Below are 23035 nucleotides of genomic sequence, written 5' to 3' on the forward strand. Positions count from 1 at the left end.
TGATAAATATGTATCGATCACGGTTTTCAAACTTTTCTCTATTTTATTAGCATTACAAATATTACGACAATTTCACTAATCGCATATACGGGAGTCGATGAAATCGAAAGATCTCGATTTGTCAAATTAAAATTATATAGGCCGCCCGTTAATACACTTGCCTGATAATACACTTTAAATGCTTTATGTTGATTCTTGGATGAAGAATTTAAATATTTATGAAACCGACGCCATAAAACACGTTAAGTTCTTGATCCTTAAGGGTATACAAATAAAAAACAAAAGGGCTTTTTCTATCATGTGGAACGTACGGTTTGCGCTGCTGTTACTTTACTTTTCTAGTATGTTACTTAGTATAAAATGGTCCTAACAGTTCAGCACTTTAGATTTGCGACGCGTTTCCCCGAACAGGAATGAGCAAATACGGTCCAAAAGGAAAGCCCCGGCAATATCCAAGACTAGGACACCGAGCAAAGTTGTGCGGAACTGAAATATATTCGTTGTTATAACGTTTGACAATATAAATAATAAAGTACTTACATCCGTTGGGAAATCAATTATCTCAAAGAACTCCGTCAATTCGGGCGCCAGGCCCGTGGACAGAAGAATCACCAATGTAGCGGAAGCTCCGATGGCATACATCAGCATGCGATTGGAGCGCAAACTCTCCATGAATGGATGGCCCTGTAAATGTTTATGTCATGTCTCCTGCGTTGTATGATAAGTCAGGGAACGTACCTTGTAGTTCACCGCAATGGTGGCCACTTGTAATGATAGGCAAATTATGTAGACCGTGCTGCTAACAATGTTCGGATCGTATTTAGTCTTCTCCTCGGCATCCATGTCAATATACAACTTTACCTTGCCCTCTCTGTGAAAGAAATTATCAGTATAAATGCTTTCTTTTGAAGAACTTAATGTTCAAGCCTCACAAACCTAGGCGGTGCCAGAATGTTGGCTTGGCTGGTCAGGTAGTAAAGCGTTCCAAAATGCACAGCAAACTGACTGAGAATAGTTGATATCGTGTAGAAGTTGAAGATATTTGGCAGTGGAGCCACCTTGGATAGAGTTTTCAGCGGCTAGATAAAAAGCGAATAAAATTTGTTTAGTTATTATACAACAAATTTCAAAGCTTTTGCGTAAAACCTTAGCTCGTGTGATGAAGAGGAAGCAGGCGGCAATGAAGATGCCCTGCATGGTGGCTTGGGTATCGCTGAACTTGATGCCATCAATGTAGAGCACGGATTGACAGTAGGCTTGAATGAGTGCGTTCAGCGCAAGGATCTTAAACATTTGGAGTGTGGTGACCAGCGTGCAACGACCCTGCTTAATGATGTGGTTAACTAAAAATTAAGACACATGTAGTCGAAAAAATATATAAAATGGTTCAGTGATACCCACCGCACATGATTGAAGAGGACTTGCTGGTGAAAGGTGCCGCGATAGAGGCATCACCCAACTTGACCATAGTTTGCTCTTCCATGTCACGGAGGGCGCTTTGCAGACGAGCCTGTGTCTGGTTGATATGCTCCTGGCGCCGACGCAATGCGCGCTCCCTGGGCGTCAACTGTTGGTTGGCATTTGCTTGTGCCTGAGCTGCTGCTGCAGCTGCATTGGCCGCCGCCTGCTGCTGTTCCTCCTCGGTGCGTTTACGCTTCACTGGAGCACTGGTCAGCAGGGAGACGCCCACGTTGGCGTGCTTTAGAGCTCCTACATCGTTGGTACCATCGCCACACATCAAAGTGCAGTACCCCAGTTGCTTTAATTGCGTGATAACGAACTCCTTTTGTTTGGGTGCAAAGCGCGCACAGACCGTAATCAGTGGTAGTACTTGGCGCATATATTGCGGCTGATTCTGTTGCAGATGCTGCAATCCCTCTCCGGTAATGCAGAGATCATGCGTGGCTAGCAAATGTTGAAGCTTTTTGCTACCAGCCTTAGTATCCAGTTCGTACGTTTGATCCCCGTCGATAGATACCCAACTCCAGCTGGTCCTGCTTTCCTGGTCAGGGGGGGTAAGAATGATCAACTTTTTGCGGGTGAAGCGCAGTTCGCGGGCCACATGACAGGCGGTGAGCGGGCTGTCGCCCGTAATCATCACCACCTTGTGCGAGGATTGAATAAGCTCTTTGATCACAGATTTCGAATCGGGCTTCATGGGACAGGAAATAATCACGAATCCGGCAAATGTCAGGTCACACTCCACTTCCTCACGCTTCATTTCCCTAACTCTCTGAGCGCTCAGGGTCCCGAGATCCTTAATTCCCAAAGCCAAGACGCGTGCTCCACGCCGAGCATATTCCAAATACACCTTAAAATACAATTTAAATGTAAACGGATATATTTTATGAATTTCGACTTGCATACCTTCTCATAGTCCGAGGGCACCTCGCGCAGCATCTTCTGAATGACCTCAGGAGCTCCCTTTACTGCTCCCAAATGTTTCACCTCATTGGAGTACGGCACTAGATGGCCAGCTAACACGGACATTCTCTTAAGTGCCGATGAGAAGTGATAGCGCTGGATGATCTTTAAGGGCTTAAACTGTGGTCGCCTTGGGATGACGCTGTCCATCTTGGTAAGCGTCCAGTCCACAGCTGCTAGAGTGGCTTTCTCAAGCGGATCTCCGACTAATCCGTCATCAAGCAGAGCCAATGAATGGCAACAGGCGAGCACTTGAACCGTGTTCCCTTCCGCCTGGTCGATGGGAACACAAGCTCCATTGGGAGCCAGTCCTGCAATACCTTCCACCATCAGGTTATCCGTTGTCAGAGTCCCAGTCTTGTCGAAGCAGCAAATCTGCACTTTTCCCGCAAAGGGAATCCTAAAGGGTTCTGTACAGAACACAAACAACTTTGTTAGCTGAATCAGTGATGTGTTTACCGCCAAGGTCAACTCGATGGGCAAATCGGGCGGAATTATGGACGTGAGAATGAGCGTACACTCCAGGAAAAGCTTGTAGCGATTGCGCTCTGGATCCTCGCTGCCTTTAACCCACACATAAGATGCTGCGGCCACGGCAAATACCATCAGGAAAGCGATAAAGGCGAAGGTCTCTACGTTATTCTCCGTGGCTCGATTTGCGCCGAACAGGATTGTCCGCAAAAGTTTGCCCTGGGATGTGTTAAAGCCTGTACGGATCACATAGCCGATGCAACCACCGTCAGGAGCACGAAGCGATTCTTTTGTTGGGGCAGTGTGCTGTACAACTTTCGTGCCACCAAACAGCACAAATAGCTTTCCATCTCCTTCGGCATCCATTTCAACGTCCAGATTATCTAAGGATTCCAATGACTCCTTCATTAGTGGCACCGATTCGCCAGTAAGCATCGATTCATCCACAATGCAAGAGCCTCGAAGAATGACGAGATCGCAGGGTACTATGTTGTCATTCTGGGAGCGCGTTATCGACACCAAATCCCCGGGTAGCAGCTCATCGGATCCAAGGTGACGCCACTTGTTTTGACGAAACGCGTATATCAGGTAGGGTTTGTTGCCCATTTTTCGGATCTCGGACATGTTCCGCAGCTGCTGCTTTACAATAGTGCACTCAAAGGCAATTAGCATGAAGAGCGTGAACAGGGAGTAGTACCAGTAGTCGTCCATGCACCACAGTCCCACGGAGAACACTTGGAACACAAAGAAAGGTGCAGTAGCGCGTTCTATGAAAAGTTCGTGAAATTCAGGAACCACCATTTCCATTTCGTTGTTTCCGTAGGTGAGAGTAGCCCGCTTGACGGCCTCCTCGGTTTCCAAACCTCTAGATGTGGAATAGCTACTCAGTAGTCCATTTACCGGGAATTCGACTGCGCGGAATGTTTTTCGATCCTCATTCCAAACGTATTTGGTCTTTTGGAAAACCAAAAAATACTGCGTTGAGCCGTCCTCCAGTTGGGAGGAGCGAATGGGTACGATCTTCGAATTGCCATTGTTGGCAGTGGGCACCACTTTGGCCAGCACATTGGCGCCGGGCAGCTTTACACGTCGGCAGGTGAGGAAGGCCAGCACGTGAACGCTCCAGTAGCAGAAGAGCAGCGTCAGAATGTGCAGAAAGGCTATCGCCAGAACGGCGATGAAGCCCACGTCATTCCAAGTTGTAGAATTATCCGTGGTTGTTTGATTGTCGGCGGTCATCACATCGTTCTGGGTGGTTTCATTTTCCTCGCCGCCACTCACGTTGATCCACAGGTAGAATGCGGACAGGTAGAGTGGCACGAAGGGCAGCACCACACCGGTCAGCGACGTGGGTATGCGCACATGGAGACTCACATATTGCACCAGGTCATCCAACTTGGATGGCTCTTTCGCCCTGCTGGACTGCCGAAGCATCTCTGTGCCGTACGATTCCGTGTCTCCGGCGGCTCCTCCTGGGATAGCTGCTCCAGATGCCTCGGTCATCGGTCTCAGGTGGGTACTCCTACTGTTGCGCGTTGCCTGTGTGTTGTTTTGAGAAAAGCTAAAGCACTTTTTATAGTTGTAATGTCATAGCGGCAAAAAAAATTGTGAAAATTCAAGCAACGTTGACAGGTATCAGCTGTTGAAGTATGTTATCGATGGACCCTATCAGTGTTGGAAATCCAGTATCAGCGATATGTTATCGGATTTTTAAATTCAAATTAAAGTTGTCATCATGTTGTAAATTTAATTTAGACGAACCCCCAATAAACCAGCATAATGATATGTAACGGTTTGCTAACTATAAACATTTGTAAATTTGAGCATGTATATATAATATTTATAGAAACATATTTTGTTTCACTTAGATAACGTTACTATATATCTTTCAATTGATAATAAAGATATAAATTTGTAAACTTGTCACTTATATTTCACCAATAAGTGCACAGTTCTACTTTCGCAAACTATAAAATTGAAACCATACAAAGTACAGATACAACTAAAGCAAACACCTGTAGATTTATTCGATGCAATAGGAAAATAGGAATCCTTGGAACAGTCTCACACGCACGCACTAATTGACGTGAAACACCTATTCATCCAGGCTCTCCATTGGCGACTGGACATTCGCATTGGGTCCGCCGGCGGCGGCATACGCCTTCTCCATGGTGGCCTGCGACTCCCGCTTCGGCGTGGTCCGCTTGTGCTGTGTGGTGAAGCTCACGTTGATCCGTCCGCTGCCACGAACGGAGCTCATGGGCGGGCGCATGAGAGGCGTGGCCAGGCGACTGCAGGCCGCCGAGGACGGCGGATACTGCAGCACATCTGGATTGGGCGCAGCATTCGCCTCCTTGCGTACATCCACCACCAGAGCCTCGCGCACCGAGTTCTCCTGGAACTGCTTCAACCGATCCCGCATAGCTGTCTCCCGCTTGATCTCCTTCTCGATCTCAGCCCGTCGCTTGTTGTCGTAGCGTTCCAGGGCCTTCTCGTCCCGCTTCTTGTTGCGCTCCACGATCAGGTCAGCGATCTCCAGGCGCTTCTGCATGAGTGCCTCCTTGTCCAGCTTCTGGAACATCTCAGGCCAGAGGCCCTTCTCTTTTTTCACCAGCACAATGCGGGCTTCGTTCTTGAAGATGCGACAAAAGCTGTAACAAAGGTGTTTAATTGAATAGAGGGGTCGTGAACCATAACTCCACAGACACAGTTTTGCACCGGAACCCTTAGGGAGAGGGTTATCCCAGCTCACCTGGCCATCTCGTCGATCTCCTGGGCCAGATGGCGCTCAAAGAAGATGGGTGGATTGTTAAACTTCAAATACTGCGGAAGGAGAACAACGTCCGGCTTGCGGGTCACCAGTCGATTGAGTTCGATGGAGATCTTGATGTCCTCCTCCGTCTGTGAAATCTGTACCATGATGAGTTGCTTGGCTTCCCTATTCGTTTGCGCTGCTATTGCCGTGGTTCTTCTGCTGCTGGTCTTCGACTGACAATAGGCAGAAAATTATGTTTTTGGGCTGGCCGGAACTGGGGACTCTACGACGACAACTACGACAGGGCCAACTACCCGCCCGACTGTTCACTTGCACCGCATGTATATTGGTCGCAATACCCCTCGATTTAATTTGAATATTAACCGGGGTTCGAACCACCGAAACGAGCCGGCTGCGTTTCCCATCGACCAAACAATGATTGGTTGTTTGGATCCCCCAGGACTCGCCAAGCTCCCTGCCACCACCGATCCACCTGTAACTTTTCCTATGCATTTGCATTTCTTCGGCAAGACAAGACACGGTGGCCTAGTCCCGGAGCAGCTCATTGCTCCAGGCTGCCTGCTCCCGTTCCTCTGATTGAATTAGTCGCTGCTCCTGCACGCGAAGCGAACTGCTACTGCTATTTGCTATTTGCATAGGAATAGTCATCCATCAACAACAGCTCCCAGCGACATTGATTGGCAACGGGTTACGGGTTTTTTATGACTCTGACGCCTGAGCCTTTATAACCTTCTATTTCTATTTGCGTTTATAATTCTTTTTTTGGGAACACGTGCAATTGCATGTTATTGAAATTTGGTTTACTTGGAATAAGTACCTGTCCTTCATCCTAAAAGTTTGTATGTTACGAACCCATAAAATGCTTGTGCCTGCATATATCAAGTATTAATTTATAAACATCAAATTTGTTGTTTTTCAAAGTACTTTAAACAAGTGGATGCCAAATTTCTTTAAGATATTACTATGGCTGCCAAGTATATAAGGATCAAGGCCTTAAAATTATCTCAGATCACTAACCTGTCTATCCAATATTAAATTATAATCTGTTGTTGAATCATTATAACAACTCAAACATGATAAAAAACAAATTTAAGATACGCATCAAACAGAACTCATAACTATGGAAACCAGCTTGTCCTGACCTATTACAAATGACTATTTATTTATCTATCCATTACAAGTTTCTCAATATTTATTTAGTTCTACTTAAGTATACATACATTAATTAATGATTTGAAATGATGTAAATGGTCAAAAACGTTGCTATGCGGATAAGATGCCAACAGAAAATGCTATCCTATTAACCGTTCTCTGGTTGCCAAGGCAATAAATTAATTGGTCCTAATCACTTATTAAAACATTTTTAGTTCCCAAATGAATTTAGGCTTCTGATTACCATTCGATTGGCCTTATTTCACAGCGTTTATTGAACTCTCAGGAAGAACTTTAGCCACTTTCCGTGGCTCCTTGATCGTGGTCTGGGGGCACTGCATTTCACTCCAGCCGACCGGAACCATGGGCACACGGGTCTTTCGGTTATCACTGGCATATGCGATGACCACGCCGAGTTCATTTTCGGCGGTGGTCAGGAGGAAGGTTTGCTCCAGTTGGTTAATGACCCTGGCCAGGATCACATCGCCCGGCCGAAAGGACTTGTAGATATCCACGCGATCCTTTTCTGTCTCTCGGACATCCTCCTTGCGCAGGAGTCCACGGTAGCTGCTTTCCAGCAGGACATTGCGTACGCAGAAAATCGCGCACTTGACGAATTTGGGAGTTGTAACGAGAACTCTGGCTGTGACCACGTCTCCGGTAGCTGGGATGGTTAGATGGAAGCCGGGCTTATGCACACTTACCACTTGGCACTGAAATGGAGATTTATTGCTTTCCAAGATCAATGAAATACCGGATTTACTTACGTTTTCTCCCGACTCTTCGATGTGGACAATTCCAGACTTCGAGGCGTAAATGTAGCCGTTTTGCTCGAAGGTGCCTATACCTAGGACTATGTTGTCCTCGGTTCTGCAGAGTCGCTCTCCTGGCAGGCAGACCACAGTTTCATCCTGCGCACTCATTTCTAGGGCAGAGACCGTTTTTAATTTATAAATTAACTAAATAACAAAGTCGCATCAACAAATGAAAACACATGTGGAGTTCAGTGTGACCAAAGGGTAGTAAATATTAGAATGCCAAAGACAACTTGTTTAATTTATGAAGACTTAAAAACATTATAAGTTATAACTGCTTTGCTATAACAACTCAAATTTTTGTACAACTACATTTAGGCAAGTTTCCTCATTTTTCTACTATAAAAAAGAAAATTGCTGCAATTTCGTATGTGACTGTGGAAAGCTTTGTCGACTATTTTGCCTGGTGCACACCGCTGAAGTAAGCGCTTTCCAACACTACTACTGAGCGTGTTTACGCCGGTGCCGCCAATAATTTTCTGTTTTCCTTGAGGTTGTGTATTATTTTGTTGTGCTATCACGATGCCCACATCCAAACTGCACGCCAACATGAGCTACCGGGAGGTCATACCGAAGAATCTCAGTCCGGCGGAGTGGATCGAGGTGAAAATAAACACGGGTGAGTTAATTGCAAGATCGCCGGAGAACCCCTGAATAACCACATACTCCTCCGGAAAATGTAGGAACTCAGAGCACTTTGCAGGATCTAAAGAGCTTCGAAACCTCCGGCGGCTACTGTTACAAGAGCAGGAAGAACGTTCAAACCAGGAACCGTTTCATATATTGGTAGGTGCCAGTCGGAGTGCCTAACAGAGTTTCACATGGCCACTTATTTGCAGGCGGGCATACCAAGATGTCCTGGAACTATCAGAGGTCAGCTTGGACATCTCTCTGCAGCGGAATCACCTGCGCCTGCGATTTACCGACTCCGCTGTGCTGAATGTATCACTCACGGAGCAAAGTAAGTCCGTCACCCTGCTGGTGGTCACGGTCAGCAGTGTGCATCGCTATGTTTTCCCCCTGAAGATCGCTGGCCAGGATGGGGGCGCCGCCTCTCCCGAGGATCTGCTGTCCCAGTCCATTTTCTACGACGTCAACGACAAGATCAACGATCCCAGCACCTTCTATGTCACGGATGGCTTTGGAACTATGCCCAACGTGGCTGTATCGTACCTCTCTCAAAACTCCCAGACGGCTTACTTTGTGGTGGCGTATCAAAGCAAACTACTGCTTCACGTTATGAACTGCGCCACCGGCCACACTGTCACCCACGAAATCAAGGAGCCGCATTTAATGCCTCGCTTTTTTTCAAATCTCAAGGGTGCCCTTACGTGAGTGGATAAACCTTGACGAAAAGCAAATCCTTTAATAATCCTTATTAAAAATTAATCATTGTAGCGGCCGCTCTGAAACCCTGGAGGCAGCCACGTCCATGGCTTTCAGTGAAATCGAAGGGGATATTTTCATTCTGGTTCTGTATCGCAGTAATGAGTTGCGTCTATGGTCAGTGGATAACTTGCAGACTGTAGCCAGTATTAATTGCTCCGGCGGATTGGGGCAAGGAGGTTCAGCAGCACAAGGACGTGAGTATAATAGAGCATAATATCTATATCGAATTGAAATTAAATATCTTTTTTTTATTCTTCTCTTTAACAGCTCAAAACAATCTGCTCCGAAAAATAAGCGATCAGAACTTCTGTCTATTTCTCTCGCACGATTCCCGAGCTGAGTTTATCTGCGTTAGCATAATGCCCGATGCCGACGAGGCCAGCGGTATTAATTTGGTGCAGAACGTGGTGCCGGCGCCTCAAATGGACCTGGTCGACTTCGATGCCACATCCTCGCACATCTGGGCTCTTTGGAGCAACGCTGAGGGCGATTTCCATGTTTCTGCAGCTTATTTTGGTTCAAATAACTCAATCAAATGGGTTTCTGCCGCTCTAGAACCGCCACCGGATCGGTTTTGTCTCACCATGGAGCAGGGAGTTGATCCACGCGAAACTTACTGCGGCTACATCTTTCATCCTGGTCGATTTGACCGAAATGTAATTGCTAAGGCTTTATATGTGAGTATAACCAAAATGTTTTTTCGTATAATTTTTGAAGATCAAATTGATTATCACAGATGTTCAGACGCGTTAACCTGCAATTCGATGTGAAGCAACTTTCCATGTCAGTGCTCAAGGAGCAGGTATGCCAGGCCGTGGAAGATGAAATCCAGAACGAGCTAAAAGACTTTGTGGTCACCGACGAGGAGTATTTGGAGATATCCACTCGGCTGTGGGATCGCTTCTACTCCTGCTGCGAACAGTATCACATTAAGTTTTCCGAGCCGACAGGACTCGCCGTTCTTGGTGGAATGGATGCAGTATGTTTGGTTAGAAGGCAATCATTCGCCTTACTGCGTCCCTGTGAAGTCCTCGAGCACCTGTTGCTCATCGGGGAGCACAACGACGAAGTGGCCACCTACGTGGCGCCACTATTTCGCAACGATCCCGAAATGGCCAAGGGCTTTGTGGATCTCATGAATGTGGTGACGCTGCTTGATAAACTGATTTCGGAGGACATTAAAATAGATTTAGATAAGCAGCTCTACCAGCGCGAGTCGCCGGTTGAAGTGATATCCAAGCTGGTGGCTAGGATCACTGTGGGCGATGATAATGGTCCGATGTTGCCATCAAATTGTGTAAAGCAAATTCACCAGAAGCTGCAAGCCATACCAAATCTTAAACCCGCTTTGGAAATGCTGCTCGATGTGCTGTGTATAATTGATCCAGATGCACCGCCGCATGGTAAAATACTCATATATATAATGTTTGAAGATGTTTTATATATTTTTATTCTATTTTATAGATTACTCCCTTTCTACACGCTTTTTACAGTCGTCAGGGGCTCTAATGGGTAGCGAATACGGACTCTCTATATTGTCCGAAACAGTCAAGCAAATGGCCATGATACGGTGAGCTTTCGAATAATTTCTTAATATGAAATTGGCTTACCATTAAAGTGGTCTGACATTAACAATTTATTTGTTCCTAGGTTTTCTGTTTGCCGAAACCTTTTGGTGTTGCAGTACATGGCTTATGGACAGAACGGAATGGAAAGCGAAAATATTTTAACAAACATCAATTATCTGAACTCGTATTATACTCTGGTTTGGATTGCCGAGACACCCATTTCATCAAGTACCCCAGCTGGATTGTAATGAAATATTACTAATTGTATTGCTCACTTCTAACTTATTTTTTTCTATTCTAGCGAGGCTTCTATTCAACGATTGAGCCGCGCACAACTGTTCAGCGGCTATACTCGACCATACTCCAGCCATCTAAGACATAATGGAAACGATCAGACCACGTTGCTCCGGCTGTTCCTGCAATCCAAAGGCCTGTTCAGTGCTTTGTCTATGCTGCTGAAGAACGACAGTTTGTCGCTAGAGTCGGAGCAATTGAATCTGCGCCAGACTTTGCTCCAACTAGTTGGATACATCAATAAGATGCTGTGCGTATAAGTCATTGACTAACAAAAGATATAGGGTTTTGATTTAACATTATCTTTTAGTTGGCCCGGGTCTCCGATTTACGTTTTTCCAGAATGGTTGTTCGGGACGTGCCATCACATCATTGTTCAGGACTATGTGCGCATTTTGTCAAACTGGTGCACTCTAAGAACCCATTCCAGTAAGCATTTCTCGGCATTACACTAGATCTCCCAACTGTGAAATTAAACCTTATTTTTCCGCAGGACGCTTTATGCTAGCCGTATCTCTTTTGGATTGCGGTGAGGCCCACAAGACCCTGCATCTCTTTCAACAGACAGCGCCTGGCGTAGTGGAGGATGACTTCCTCTTTGAGCATGTGCTGAAAAACACCCCGCTGTATAGCAAATTACAGGAGAGCGTCAGCCGGGGCGATACCATTTCCCCTGAAGACACTAAACTGGCCATTGTTCACTATTATCTGAAGGTAATCCAGCTCTTTGAACAGCATTCAGCACTGGACTACGTTATTCAACTGGCCGACATGGCAATGAGTGTGCTGCAACCTGATGATCCTCAGTTGCCCATGTTCCAGTCGATAGTGTTCAATAATCATCTGCAGTTGGGACACTACGAGGAGGCCTACAGAGCCTTAGTCAACAATGCCGATACTTCAAGGCGAAAGGATTGCCTTCGTCAGTTGGTCATAACGCTGTTTCAGAACAAATGTCTGCCGCTGCTTATGCAATTTTCCTACATTGGATTGCAAGACGAGTTCGAGAGCATTGTTGAATCCCGGGCACGTTCAATGAGCATCGATCAGAACGAAGTCTACAACTTTTTGTATGCATTCCATACGAACAAGGGTAACATGCGAAAAGGTTTGTATAAAAATCATTTTATATTCTTCAGCTGCATTAATAATTGGTTTCTAAACAGCTGCTACGGTTATGTATGAGCAGGCCATGCGGTTTCAAGTGGACAGCGATGCTCCAAACGCGCTAGAGAAACGTTGTTCCTCGCTGTTGATTTGCCTAAACTGTTTGCACCTAGTTGACAGCCGCTACAGATGGATTGCCAAGCCCACTATTGGCGATGAGCGGGTGGTTGCCATAGATCAGGATAATGACGATGGTGAGCCCAAGGGTGATGACGACAAGAGTGGCCAGGAGGTGGTTGTTTTAGAGCTCGCTGATATTCGAAGGGAACTGGTGCACGCAGAAGCTTTACGCGAGCTTTCCTACTACCGCAAAGATGCAGCTGCCTACGAGCGGTCGACACCAGAGGAGCTGTCTTACTTGCTGTCTAGTTGTGGCCTGTACACCGCGGCTTTGAAACTCTCGCGGGGACACTCGTTCTCCGTGCTACCCATATTCGAGAGTCTGACAACCGCTTGTGTCGCTGCCACAGAGGACAAGTCGGTGGACGCCTGGAACTGGCTGCAGAACAACGACATGGCAGGTGAGTATTCTTAAACATGTTTGCTACAAAAAATGCTCACTAAATGTCCTATTCCAGATCTTCCTCATCGAAGTAATGCTGCCGATATGGCCTGGACTTTGCTTCAAAAACTGGTTGTGGATACCGAGGCAAAGGACTCCACTTTGATAAGAAAGAGTGTGGTTCAAAGGCTTCTCCTCCTGAATGCTTTTTTGCCACAGTGGCTGATGGACTCCTACAAGTTATCCCACTCTCGGGAACTTCTCCACTTATATGTGAAGCACAACCGTCTGCTGGAAGCCGCGGATCTGGGATGTGAAATGATCGCCGGCATGCTGGGAGCTGGCAGCGAGTACTTTGAATTTAAGCACTCGGTGAACGTAACAAACCCACAGCTCTCCTTTCCCATCAACACGATCGACTTGCTTCTGCACGGCTTAAAGATTAATGGCAAGGAGGATATGGATTACGAAATGGTAAGTCATTAATATAACTTTGGTTAATTGAAAATATCAGTTCTACTTGAAATACAAATTCTAATAAAACTCCGAATTGGTTGCTATTTCAGGCTTATATTAAACTCGAAGAAGAAGTTCAAAGATACATTGAGACCATAAAGCGCACCACCGATGATAAGATGAGCATGGCCGTCCTGCAAAGACGACAGGAGCTTCAGCAACAACATTAGATCGTTGGATAATAAATTTATTTGATAAGTTTTTTGAATTAAATGCTAAAGTGTAAAACCTTTAAAAATCGTCCGTCATGACCAGCTCAGATAGGAACTTTTTGTAGATGTTCATGAACTGAGCGACAAACGCTTCAAGATGAAAAATGTGCTTGGCACCGGACTGCATCCTGTGCTCGTACTCGGTGGCGAACTCGAGCGTCTTCGCCTTGATCGACATATCACAGTTGCTAACCAGCTGTTCGACCAGGCCGCGGAATATGAGATTGGGTGGAACGCCTTGGGTGAGCAGCTCGTACAGGCGTTCCCGGATCTTCTCCAGTTTGGCAGGCGTTTGCTCACTGATAATCTGAGATGCTGTCTCACGCAGGAATACCTGCCAGTCCAGGTCGGGAATCTCCTGGTTGGCGGTAAATGGCGCCTTGGCCACCTTGGCGGCCTCCAGCATCAGAAGGGCTCGTCTGAGATTACGCTCGGACTTGTCCACAACCCGTTTGGCCAGCTCGACGGGTAGTGCGAGGCCCTCCCGCTTGCAGGTGTTCTGCAGGATGGACACGATTTCCGTTTCGTTGGGAGCGGCCACCCGTATGCCCAGGCAACGCGACCGAATGGCTGGAATGATGCGAGATGTGGAGTTCACTGATATGATAATCCGGCATGTGGCCACATATTTCTCCATGGTACGGCGCAGGGCGTGCTGAGCATCCTTGGTGAGTTCGTCGCCCTCCGAAATTACAATCACCTTGAATTCCCGCTGGCCGCTAATCTCAATTTGGTGCGTCTGGGCCACCTGCTTGATCAGATCGATCACCACTGTCCGGTCGTACATGCCAGCGTCGGATGGATTCACCTCCAGGTGGTAGTTGCTGCTGACCGTCATCACCTCTACCTTGCGATTGGAGGGAGTGGTGAACGTCATGGTCTCGCTCCTCAATCGTTCAACACCGGATCCGTACATCTCCCTTAGCAGGCACATGATGCGCGTCTTCTTACCGGCACCCGAAGGTCCGTAGAACATCAGATGCGGAAAGTCGCTCTGCTTGCACAGGTTGCGCAGGTTTTCCGCTTGATCCTGCGTTGACAGTACCACAAATAATTAAATAAAGCAATGGTTAATAAGAGTTACTTGAATATATAGGCCAGCAATGTGGATGCGGTGGTTCCGTTGCAGATTACCTTGTGGTAGTCCAATTTGGAGAGCTCCCGCGGACGGTATTTATCCACCCAAAGTGCCATTGCGTCTGTGCATGCAAAATACGATAATTTGTGGTTGTATATCAAGTTACTTTCTGTCCGTAGAATTAAATTAACAAAATAATTTAATGCGCGCCTTTTCTAATGATTATTTCTAGTGGTGCATCAAGCATCGATGTTTTTATGATAACGATATATTACACAGTTCCTGTCGATATCGATATTTAGCGCTTTCATTTAATTTGCGGCAGACTTTATTAAACATAATTTTTTTTATTGTTAATTAAATGAAGTACTTCTATTGAATAAAATTTGAATTGAATTAAATAATAAGTTTACGATTACACTCCTTTCGTCGCGCATCTCTATTCTTGACAAAGAACGTTAAAAAGACCAAAATAATTGAATTTCAAAATGAATTATTTGACTAATGCCTGTCCCGTGGGCTATTTGATTCATTAAAATATAAACATATTCCTTGTGTTCTGGTGATGAATAACCGGTAAATTATTAAACATGTTCTGTCTGGCAACGCCATTCCACGGTTTTTACCGGAAAAATTTTACCCGTTAGCAAGTGTGACCGTGCGTTGGCGGTGTCAATGTTGAAACCGTTTCGGTATTCTGGGTAGAAAAAGCAGCTACCTTACTGCATCCATCAGTTTTTTTTTCGCAAAACTTAAGTATCTTGAAAATAATATATCCGTGGAATTGCACAAAATTCGCGACGAGAACGCATGGAGAACGGAGTGGAACACGGTGTGGACGAGGCGGGCGAGAACCAGGTTGTGAGCAGTTCCGATGGCGAGGGCGACTGTGATGGTGATGGTGAAGTGGAGGGGGAGGTGCTGCAGCCGCCGCCGCCGCAAATAACAAACGATTGTGTTGGCGAAGCCATGCAAGAGGGGGAGGGGGAGCGTGCACCCGCAACGTCGGAAGCTGTGGACGCCACTCCAGACTCTGGACCACCGCCCCTGGACGGAGCAGCACCTGTGGCCATGCTGGAGGACAACCTGTGCGACAAGGATGTGGACAGTGATGCTGGCGACGAGGACAATGACGACGAGGTAAGCGAGATACCATAAGCTTATTGAAAATGTATACTATTTCCTATGAATTCATTTCAGGCCAAGGAAAACTACGAAGGCTTTAATGGCACCGGACGCACCGTCACACTGCAAACGCTGATGGCTGCCAATGTTCTCCAGCCGGGCCTTGGTTTAATGACCATCGAATATCTGGGCCAGAAATTCGTTGGCGATCTGCTGTCCGATGGTAAGATCAAATCCCATGAGACTGAGACAATATTCCTCACGCCCAGCGCCTGGGCAATGCACTGCAAGCGGATCATCAATCCAGAGAAAAAGAGCGGCTGCGGATGGGCCTCTGTCAAGTACAAGGGCAAGAAGCTGGACGCCTACAAGAATACGTATCTGCGAAAATGCGCCCTGCAAAAGGAAACACCGCTTGATGATTGTGATCTGGGTAGGTAAAGTCGGTTTGCCTTATAATCCTTGCTAATCCAATCGAATCCTTAGATGCCGAACGCAAGACTGACTCCCCGGAGATTGTCGTCAAGCGAACTGTTTTCGCACATAATACCGTTTCGAATCGCAATGTAGTTCAGTGAGTAGACAAAGTGCATCCAGAATTTTGAAGGGGGTGGTTTTTCAAAAGAATAGAGGGATACTGTCATGCCGTCACATTTCAATAAATTTCGGCTGATAGCATGGTTTCCAAATGTTCTTATTTGAAATACTATTACTTTTAGATGCATAATTATAAAAGGATTTATTGGGGAAACATTTTAAATCGATAAATATTTACTAAGAAAGGTCTTTTAATCCGATTTCATTTACCTACAGCGATGCCAATATGTTGATTGAATCGGTGCCGTTTACTTCGGTGGGAAAACTGCAGCCCTTCCTCATCACAGTCAACTCCTCTGCTCTTCTGCTGGCAGATTTCCACTGCCACTTGACGGTGCGCGAGGTGTGCGGCTATCTAGGTGGCACCTGGGACATGAACACACACAGTGAGTCCGGCTCGGCGTGCAATTCATACTGCATAGGCATCTTCTACATGTTTGTTCATTTCAGCTCTATCCATCACCAAAACATATCCTTGCCGTAGCACGCGCTTTGATCGACAGCGAGCCGGCGAAGTGGAGCGCGATATTCAGAAGATGATGATTCAAGACCAACTGCTGTTGGTTGGGTGGTATCACTCGCATCCCAAGTTTCAGGCGGAGCCTACGTTGCGCGACTGCGATGCACAGTTGGACTATCAAATCAAAATGCGCGGCGCAAGCGATCTCACCTATACGCCCTGTGTCTCCCTGATTATATGTACGTGTCATCTGCATAACCACTTAATTTAATGTTTTAATCGAAAAATAATTTTAATCACTTATAGCCCCTTACTACGATGAGAACCCTACTCTGGAGTCGGTGGTCAAGTGTATTTGGATCGTTCCGCCCAACGAGAACAGACAGTCCATGGAGTATGGCCGACCAATGCTGATGCAGTATTCGGTGCTGCCGGACAAGGAGATACCCGAGGAGGTGCGCTCTGAGATACAGCTGTGCGTGGACTACTACTCGCAGTACCGGAGCGAGATGGTCAAGTTCCGGAACATCTATAGCAACGACGTTACCTACAACGAGAAGCTGAAAAACACACTTTACCCAAAGTTTCCCTCCAAGCAGAGCGATAAAGCGCTGTGGAACTGGATCTGCGCAGTGCTGGATTGTGAGCAGGAAGACGACTTCATCCCACCCAAGACCATCAAGATCATCGACAATGACGAGCTGGAGGTAAAGGAGGAAGACAAACCTGTTGTCCTTATGGACCTAAGCGGCGATATCAAGATAAATCCACCTAAAGAGGAGCAGTTCAATGAAGCTGTTGGTGCTTTGGAGGACAGTGGGCGCAAGGCGGAGGAAGAATCCAACGCCCAGGCGGAGCAAAAGGCAAGTGAGCTTAAGGTGATGTCGCTTCAGGAGCAGCTGTGCATGCCGTCCGGTTTGAATATGAACCCCGTGCGAATGCTATCGCCTCTGGCCACGCCCAATCCAACGAGTCTGCCGCCAGTGTTGCCCAATTTGGGGGCTCCAGTATTGCCAGCAACGCCCAGCCAACTGCTTCCACCCCAGATTCCCGCAGTTACCGCGCCACCTGTCATCACACCTGCAGTGACGACTTCGGCCTTGACTTCCGCTTTGAATGCCTCGCCCAGGGACAGCCCAATAACTATCCAATCGAACTCTGCCAGTCCCGCCAAGTTTGAGGTTCCAGTAAGGGCGTCACCATCGCCCGCCAAATCGGATACCTCGTCCCACGCATCCACCTCCCGCACCCGCAACTCGCCTGCGCCCAGTCCGGGCAAGTTCAGCGTCAGCGATATTGCTCGGAACAGCCCCAGCATCACGCCGAACAAGTATGAGGCGGCTGCAGCTGCCTTGGTGCCTCCAGCTGCCGCATGTCTGCCCACGGCCAATGATCTGATGGCTGCTAGTTTGGCTCAGCTGGCAGGGCAGCTTCCTCCTAACTTCCTTCAAGGCGATTTGGCTGCGCTTTTCCAGCAGCAGCGCAAGGATTACGGCAGCTCCTCTCTAAACCAGTTGGCGGCGGCAGCAGCCAAGGTGGGTGGCTCTAAGCAGAGCAATGCCTCTGCATCGTCCGGTTTGAATGACCCCAATGTCGCAGCCGCTGTGGCTGCCTACTCGAATAGCTTCAATATGCCGTTGCCCACGGGCGTTGGGATTGGAGGAAGTGGAAATAGCAACGCTCACAGCAGTAGCAAGTCCAAGTCGGAGCGATCATCGAAGTCCTCGTCCTCATCTTCCTCCTCGAACTCCAGCTCAACTTCCAATTCGTATAAAACGAAATTGATGAAGGAGCTGGATGAACTAAAAAACGATCCGTTAAAAATGAGCGAGCTCATTCGGTCTCCGGAATATGCAGCACTGCTCCTCCAGCAAGCGGAAGCTCTCGGAGCCACCACTCTGGGCACCTTGGGTTTTGGATCTGACTACAGCTATCTGACAGGAGCCGGACTGGGAGTGCCTGCTGCTAACGCTCTGACTGGAGGTCAATCCTCGAACTCGTCATCTAGCAAGTCCTCGAAATCTTCGCCAGCAGCAGCGGCGGCAGCTGCTCTCAGTGCCGATTACAACAACCTTATTCAGGCATCGAAATTGCTCGGCTATGACTCTTACATGCAGCAAAGCAAGCAGAGCAACGACCTCAACGCGTTCCTGCAGCAGCAAATGGCAGCAGTGGCAGCTGCCTCGATTCCACCGCCTCCACAGGCTGCCTCCAGTAGTAGTTCCAACAGCAGCTCGTCCAAGAAGCAGCAACAGTTACAGCAGCAACATCAGCAGCAGCAGCAGCAGCAACAACAGCAGGCGGCTGCACAAGCGGACTACACGGCACTATTGCAGACCTACACCAAGTTGTTTGATCCCAACAACCAATTCGCAGCGGCGATGTCCTCCAACAAGCACATGGCAGGTGCCCACAATGAGCTGTCCGCTCTTCTCTCATCGGGAGTTGGAGTCGGAGGAGGTGCGAGCGGAGGTGGGTCTAAGCAGAAGCAGAAGGACATTCAGAGCGATATGCTAAATCAGTTGCTGCAGCTGGAGAAGCAGGATTCAGAGATCAAGGCATTGCTATATCGCCAAAATAAAGCTGCGGCCGACTTGGACGCCCTGTTTGCCACGCCCTCGGGGGCCGTTGTGGGAGCTGGGTCCTCAACAAATGCCATGAAGTCGGGAAGCTCCTCCAGCAACGCTGGTGTTTCCGGAATGTCTTCACCCTCATCTCTATCCAACCAAGCAGCATACTATAATGCCTTGGCGCAGGAAAAAATGCAGGACTACGCTGCCTTCTTCCAGCAGCAACATGGCAAATACGGCATACCCGATCCATTGTCAAAAACCACACTGGCAGCTAATAATATGTTCATGACTCCATCGGCGTTGTTCAAGATCCAGCAGGAATCGCTGTCGGCCATGATGATGAAACCGCCCAAATCCACGACGCCTTCATCGGCGCGCACCCGGGAATCATCGGCATCACCAGCTTTGGAGCGACTGACGCCCACGAAGTCTGCTAACAGTGGTGGTAGCGGCGGCGGAGGCAGCAACTCCAACTCTGGTGGCAAGTACAACTTTAGTGCCGTGGACCTGGCCATATCAAGTGTGCCCTCGAACACACCGTCGCCGTCGCCCTCCGATGGAAGCAGCAGTTCTTCGCATCGACGACCCTCGCCGGACATAAGCCGCCTCTACGGAGAGTTGGCGCCGCCAGGAGCGCTGCTTGGCAGCGGTGGAGTGCCCAAGAAGCGCATGGAATTCGCTTCGGTGGCCGATCTGGCTGCACCGCCGCCGGCCAAAATGCCGAAAAACAACATGAGCGATGACATCTTGAATCTGTCACACGACTAGGATGGCTGAATCGGAATCCTTGCCAGCGCAATCGAAGTCGCAGTATTTTCCCAACAGTATATATTCCCATACGTAATGCCGCGTTGCATCCATTAGCAAACCAGAGTCGGTCATTTTAATCGCCCAATCAGTATCTCCCGGGACAATTATTTAAACAAATGTTCGTCTTCTTTATTTTAAGTTTATGAATTTCTAAACATGTATTTTGTATACCTTTGATTATTTTTCACAACAAGGATATGCCGTGCATATCTCAATCGAAACAATCATCAACCGTATAGATTTCGCCAGTCCTACAAGTGAATTTCCGCTTTTATTCACCTCACGAGCGCTGTATGTCCTTAAACGTTTAATTTAATGTACTCTTACTAATTTAGGTTTAACTACCGCATAAAAGTACTTTAAGTATTTTAATATACAGACAGCGCACACATCACTGTGTATTGTATTGCCTACCGTATTAACTATAACTTTGAATCTTTGCCGCAATAAATTAAACGACTAGTTACTTAGTTTACAAAATCTGTTTTATATTCCTTGCTTCAGGTGATGTTATGAACTTATTAATTTAGTTACTGTTGCCGTACTATAAAAGTGCTCGGCTATTTTTCAAGAAGTATAGCCCACTTTTAAACCAGTATAACCGCTATGCTAAGCGAATCACGTATGCTTTCCAGTGGTTCTGCGGCTCTGGTTGGTAACCAAATCAAAACAATCCGCACGCATCAACAACTGGGGGGCAGGTGTTTATCTCTGGTATCACTCGCCGCATTTTAGGGGACCGGCCTTTGCACGGGGACTAGTTTCTCCGGCCAGTATTCAAAACACTCGGCATCTAGCGATGGAGAACAAGTGGCCTGACTGGATCGAGCATATATAAATAGGGGTCGTCTATGATCCGTAAACTTCAGTGCTTTTTTAAACCGCCGGAGGAACAGACATGTCGGAATACAAGGTGATCATTCTATGGCTATAACAATTCTGTGTCAGTGTGAAAATCGTGATAAATGTGACTACGCTAAAATAAAAGTTATAAAGATTAGATATGAGAGTAGTATATTGTATTTTCATATCTTCCACCGTAATTTGGATATAAGTTAGTTTTCTAAACTTATGTATTGCGTGGCGAATATGTACATATGTTAATACTAAATAGTTTTCCAAATCTTGTTAATCGGGTTGTATTTGTGCTTGCCTTCCAATTCTCTTCGGTGTTTGTTAAAAAAACAAGTTAGCAACTTGAATAATTTTATAATCTTTTATTTTACTCAGTGAATGTTAATAAAATTTATATGGATATTTATACGGCGGTTTTCAATGAAGTGCATTTTTAATTCGAAGAGTTGTTACTCAAATATATTTATTTTACATCACAGTACCTCTCGGGCTTCGGGTCTCACTTCTCATCTGAGGACGAGCGGTGTCCCAACTCTCTGCCAGTGGGACAGAACTCGCCACAAGTGTGCCCCTACAAACTGTATGCGGAGCAGCTATCCGGCAGTGCCTTCACTGCTCCCAGGACGGAGAATGTGCGCACCTGGCTCTACAGGAAGTTGCCCTCTGCCGTGCACCTGCCATTCCAGCCCTTCAAGGGAGCTGAGTACTTCAGGCTGAACTGGGATGAGCAGCCACCAAATCCGAACCAGGTGGCTACAGTTGTTAGACATTCATATAGGCAGTTGTATATTATTTTATTCTTGATCTAGCTTCGCTGGAAACCCTTTGACCTTCCTCCAAAAGATGGAAGGAGGGTAGACTTTGTGGAAGGCTTGCACACGGTTTGTGGAGCCGGAGATCCCAGATCTCGTCATGGTCTCGCCATACACATTTACGCCTGCAATGCCTCAATGGAGAATTCGGCTTTCTACAACAGCGATGGCGACTTTTTGATTGGTAAGAATAGTAGTTGTCTTGGATGGACTTGAAAAGCTGAGTCACATTCCTAATCATTGATTTAGTGCCCCAGCAAGGAGTCCTAGATGTAATCACGGAGTTCGGAAGGATGTCTGTAGCTCCGAATGAGATCTGCGTCATACCACAAGGAATACGATTTGCTGTAAATGGGGATTCTCCTTCCAGGTGAGCAAGAAGCTCCCAAATGATCACTTAAGTTAATCCCTTACCGTTTTTCAGGGGCTATATTCTGGAGGTGTATGATGGCCACTTCGTTTTGCCAGATTTGGGTCCCATTGGTGCCAATGGATTGGCCAATCCCAGAGATTTCGAGACTCCTGTGGCCTGGTTCGACGATCGGGATGTAAAGGGTAAATATCAGCGCGCATTTTATGATGAACTAAAAATTGATTATAAAATAAATTATCTCGAATAGACTTCCAGGTGATTTCTAAATTCCAGGGTGCCCTCTTTGTGGCCAAGCAAAATCACACCGTCTTTGATGTGGTTGCCTGGCACGGTAACTATGTGCCCTTCAAGTACGATCTGTCCAAGTTCATGGTGATCAACTCGGTCAGCTTTGATCATTGCGATCCCAGCATATTCACCGTGCTCACATGTCCCAGCCTAAGAGCCGGAACGGCCATAGCCGACTTTGTGATCTTCCCACCCCGCTGGTCAGTGCAGGAGCACACCTTCAGGCCACCCTATTACCACAGTGAGTGGATACGAAGGTACTATTATATTCATCTCATGGTTGTCTTTATTGTTAGGGAACTGCATGAGCGAGTTCATGGGCCTGATTTTGGGCAAGTATGAGGCCAAGGAGGATGGCTTTGCAGCAGGAGGAGCGACCCTGCATTCCATGATGACGCCACATGGGCCAGATGTCAAGTGCTTTGAAGGTGCCTCGAATGCCAAGCTGCTGCCGGAACGCGTGGCCGAGGGCACTCAGGTGGGTTGGATAATTGAAAGTCTGAAATAGGGTTTTATAGCCTACACTTTCTTGAAGGCCTTCATGTTCGAGTCCTCTCTAAGTTTGGCCGTGACCAAGTGGGGCGAGGAAACCTGCCAAAAACTGGATGCCGCATACTACGAATGCTGGCAGGCGCTGAAGAACAACTTTCAAATAACTAAAAATTAGGATACCTAACTGAAAAAACACGCTATGATAAAATCACAATTAACTTTATTAGTAAATGTTGTTGCTTGGCAGAAATCCTGTGACAAACTAAACACATGTCTGATATAAGGT

The 23035-nt window shown here is 47.0% G+C and overlaps 7 protein-coding genes across 8 annotated transcripts; 3 read left to right on the plus strand and 4 right to left on the minus strand.

The window, feature by feature from the left end:
- Window positions 1-17: 17 nt before the first annotated feature.
- LOC120458423 (endoplasmic reticulum transmembrane helix translocase) lies at window positions 18-4536 on the minus strand. 2 transcript variants are annotated; one of them, XR_005617194.2, is made up of 8 exons: window positions 2368-4536; window positions 1402-2311; window positions 1147-1343; window positions 937-1079; window positions 739-871; window positions 541-684; window positions 312-486; window positions 18-256 (listed from the first exon to the last, which is right to left on the minus strand). XR_005617194.2 is itself a non-coding variant. In XM_039646061.2 (7 exons), the coding sequence occupies exons 1-7, from the start codon at window positions 4396-4398 to the stop codon at window positions 367-369; spliced, it is 3678 nt and encodes a 1225-aa protein (XP_039501995.1). In that variant the 5' UTR covers window positions 4399-4536; the 3' UTR covers window positions 289-366. The 2 variants fall into 2 exon arrangements, 1 of the variants encoding a protein (XP_039501995.1); XM_039646061.2 differs by lacking the exon at window positions 18-256 and having other exon boundaries at window positions 289-486.
- Window positions 4537-4886: 350 nt separating this feature from the next.
- Window positions 4887-5987, minus strand: LOC120458920 (dynein axonemal assembly factor 4). The gene is made up of 2 exons (XM_039646768.2): window positions 5648-5987; window positions 4887-5546 (listed from the first exon to the last, which is right to left on the minus strand). The coding sequence occupies exons 1-2, from the start codon at window positions 5812-5814 to the stop codon at window positions 4991-4993; spliced, it is 723 nt and encodes a 240-aa protein (XP_039502702.1). The 5' UTR covers window positions 5815-5987; the 3' UTR covers window positions 4887-4990.
- A 1076-nt stretch (window positions 5988-7063) lies between these two features.
- Window positions 7064-7843, minus strand: LOC120447140 (exosome complex component CSL4). Its single transcript, XM_039628578.2, has 2 exons — window positions 7591-7843; window positions 7064-7536 (listed from the first exon to the last, which is right to left on the minus strand). Exons 1-2 carry the CDS (start codon window positions 7744-7746, stop codon window positions 7081-7083), a joined length of 612 nt encoding a protein of 203 aa, XP_039484512.1. The 5' UTR covers window positions 7747-7843; the 3' UTR covers window positions 7064-7080.
- A 197-nt stretch (window positions 7844-8040) lies between these two features.
- On the plus strand, window positions 8041-13312 carry LOC120447120 (nuclear pore complex protein Nup160 homolog). Its single transcript, XM_039628554.1, has 15 exons — window positions 8041-8059; window positions 8132-8257; window positions 8322-8424; window positions 8478-8969; window positions 9037-9221; window positions 9295-9704; window positions 9764-10430; window positions 10492-10597; window positions 10678-10839; window positions 10897-11139; window positions 11200-11318; window positions 11383-11997; window positions 12056-12577; window positions 12635-13032; window positions 13125-13312. The coding sequence occupies exons 2-15, from the start codon at window positions 8161-8163 to the stop codon at window positions 13242-13244; spliced, it is 4239 nt and encodes a 1412-aa protein (XP_039484488.1). The 5' UTR covers window positions 8041-8059; window positions 8132-8160; the 3' UTR covers window positions 13245-13312.
- On the minus strand, window positions 13246-14614 carry LOC120447129 (replication factor C subunit 3). The gene is made up of 2 exons (XM_039628566.1): window positions 14421-14614; window positions 13246-14316 (listed from the first exon to the last, which is right to left on the minus strand). The coding sequence occupies exons 1-2, from the start codon at window positions 14478-14480 to the stop codon at window positions 13306-13308; spliced, it is 1071 nt and encodes a 356-aa protein (XP_039484500.1). The 5' UTR covers window positions 14481-14614; the 3' UTR covers window positions 13246-13305.
- A 438-nt stretch (window positions 14615-15052) lies between these two features.
- Window positions 15053-20390, plus strand: LOC120452201 (MPN domain-containing protein CG4751). The gene is made up of 6 exons (XM_039636325.1): window positions 15053-15504; window positions 15565-15922; window positions 15976-16063; window positions 16303-16472; window positions 16537-16785; window positions 16853-20390. The coding sequence occupies exons 1-6, from the start codon at window positions 15175-15177 to the stop codon at window positions 19885-19887; spliced, it is 4230 nt and encodes a 1409-aa protein (XP_039492259.1). The 5' UTR covers window positions 15053-15174; the 3' UTR covers window positions 19888-20390.
- Window positions 20391-20722: 332 nt separating this feature from the next.
- Window positions 20723-22972, plus strand: LOC120458241 (homogentisate 1,2-dioxygenase). The gene is made up of 8 exons (XM_039645831.2): window positions 20723-20842; window positions 21264-21533; window positions 21594-21780; window positions 21846-21966; window positions 22021-22151; window positions 22217-22498; window positions 22554-22735; window positions 22793-22972. The coding sequence occupies exons 1-8, from the start codon at window positions 20828-20830 to the stop codon at window positions 22922-22924; spliced, it is 1320 nt and encodes a 439-aa protein (XP_039501765.1). The 5' UTR covers window positions 20723-20827; the 3' UTR covers window positions 22925-22972.
- Window positions 22973-23035: the final 63 nt, after the last annotated feature.

This window comes from Drosophila santomea, chromosome 2L, assembly GCF_016746245.2.
Source record: "Drosophila santomea strain STO CAGO 1482 chromosome 2L, Prin_Dsan_1.1, whole genome shotgun sequence".
Lineage (NCBI taxonomy): Eukaryota > Metazoa > Arthropoda > Insecta > Diptera > Drosophilidae > Drosophila > Drosophila santomea.